The 1,748-nt window shown below is 49.2% G+C and overlaps 1 protein-coding gene across 1 annotated transcript in view; it reads right to left on the bottom strand.

Annotated features, from left to right (window-relative positions):
• The window catches only part of Cacna1a (calcium voltage-gated channel subunit alpha1 A), a 184,335-nt gene that overhangs the window by 36,287 nt on the left and 146,300 nt on the right, over positions 1 to 1,748 (bottom strand). The window contains exon 30 of the mRNA XM_023720124.1: positions 1,001 to 1,111. Within this exon, the coding sequence (XP_023575892.1) occupies positions 1,001 to 1,111 (111 nt within the window). The remainder of the gene's footprint in view (positions 1 to 1,000; positions 1,112 to 1,748) is intronic.

Genomic DNA, 1,748 nt, shown 5'->3' with positions numbered 1-1,748 from the left:
GGGGCAGGGCCTAGTGGGAGGAAGTGAGGTCACAGGGGGCAGGGCCTAGTGGGAGGAAGTGAGGTCACAGGGGGCAGGGCCTAGTGGGAGGAAGTAAGGTTACTGGGGTTGTGGCCTCAAAGGGAGTATTAAAATCCTGGCTCCTTCTGGTCTCTCTCTGCTTCCCGGCCATTATGAGGTGGCTCTGCTCCATCCCAGGCCCAACGCGATGGGACAACAGAACATGGAGTAAAACTCCTGAAACCATGAGTCAAATCTTTCTTCCCTGGAAGTTAACTGACTTAGGTATTTTGTGACAGTGACAAAAAGCAAACGAGCACATCAGCCTTCAAGATGAAAGAAAATACATGACTGTATTAAGTCAGTGGCTGGAGAAAAATGAAGACGGGAATTTTTTTCCCCATCTAATTTCATGGGATCATACTGCCCCACCCTCATCTGCAGATCCAATCCTCTTGGGGGCAAAAGGTTTTAGGTTAAGACCACATGTATCTGGAGATGAAATCAAGCTAGTGGCTCATAAAATTCATTTAAAAGAAAAAGAAACAGATCTGAGTAGGAGAGACGGTCTTCAGGTCTAAGGTTTGATGCTGGTCTCCTGAGCATTTCATGCCGGCTAACTGCACACCTGTCCGTACACGGGGCTCTGTGAAAGATGTGTCTGTTCTGTGGCTGAGGCTAAGACACCACAAACATCATGCGCTTGTTAGCTCCTCTGATGGCAGCTTCCTTATCTCTAAATGAGATAAATGCTAACTGCTTTTCCTAGGGGATCCTTTTGAGAGTAACCGAGTCCCTACAGTTCTGGGCACAGTGACACGGAAAGCACTGGTTTCGCTGGAATTACCTGGTACGCACAGGGACGCTGGAGGAGGTTTGTGGCTATCAGCAAGGAGCCTGAGCCACCGTGGGGGGGCGGCAGTCCTGGAACCAAGTGGGGAGACCACTGCCCAGCCCCTAGGACCCCCAGCCCGCAGCTGTACCCCATGGCCATACTCACCAGAATCCCAAAGGCCATAACTTTGAGCACACATTCCAGAGAGAAAAGGGAGGTGAAGACGATGTTAAATACTCTGAGAGCGTTTTCATAAGCAACCGAGGCTCCATAGAACTAGAGGCAGAGGGAGAGAGGGTAGCAGGGTCAGCCTGGAAAGCCAGCTTCTGGAGGGTCCTTCCTAGGGGCAGGACTTGGACACCAGGAAAAGACCGAGCAGTGACTCAACAAATCCAAGATCTTCCCAAGTCTGGGAGCATCTTTTCATATTTAAAATAAAAGAAAAAAAAGTTTTTTAAGACAGAATCTTGATATATATATAGTCCAGGCTGGCCTTGAACTTGCTAAGGAACCCAGGTTGGCTCGATTCACAATGATTCTCCGACTGCAGCCTCCCGAGTGCTGGGATAACAGGTTTGCTGCACCATGCTTGGCCAGTAGCTTTCTTTTGGTCCCTATGTGAGCATCCTGAGTCCCAGGACAGCTCAGTGAAACCTGATGGGATAGAGGCTGAAGGCAAGCATCTGGCCTGTGCCTGCTTTCTTTGACTTTTCCTTTCCTTCTTTTCTTTTTAACAATTACATGAAGCTGTCAGCCTCAGGTTGCTGGAGTTCGAACCTCACAACTCTCCCGCTGGCCACAAGTGCCCTGAAGGCATTTGAGGAAGAAAAACAAAACAAAACAAAAAAAACAAAAAAACCTTAGGGGCCGGGGAGATGGCTCAGTGGAATAAGCGCTTCCCTCCCTAGCAAGC

Source organism: Octodon degus, unplaced genomic scaffold (assembly GCF_000260255.1).
Source record: "Octodon degus isolate 3935 unplaced genomic scaffold, OctDeg1.0 scaffold00073, whole genome shotgun sequence".
Taxonomy (NCBI): domain Eukaryota; kingdom Metazoa; phylum Chordata; class Mammalia; order Rodentia; family Octodontidae; genus Octodon; species Octodon degus.
The sequence above is the reverse complement of the archived record's forward strand: the minus strand, read 5'-3'. Positions and strand labels throughout refer to the sequence as shown.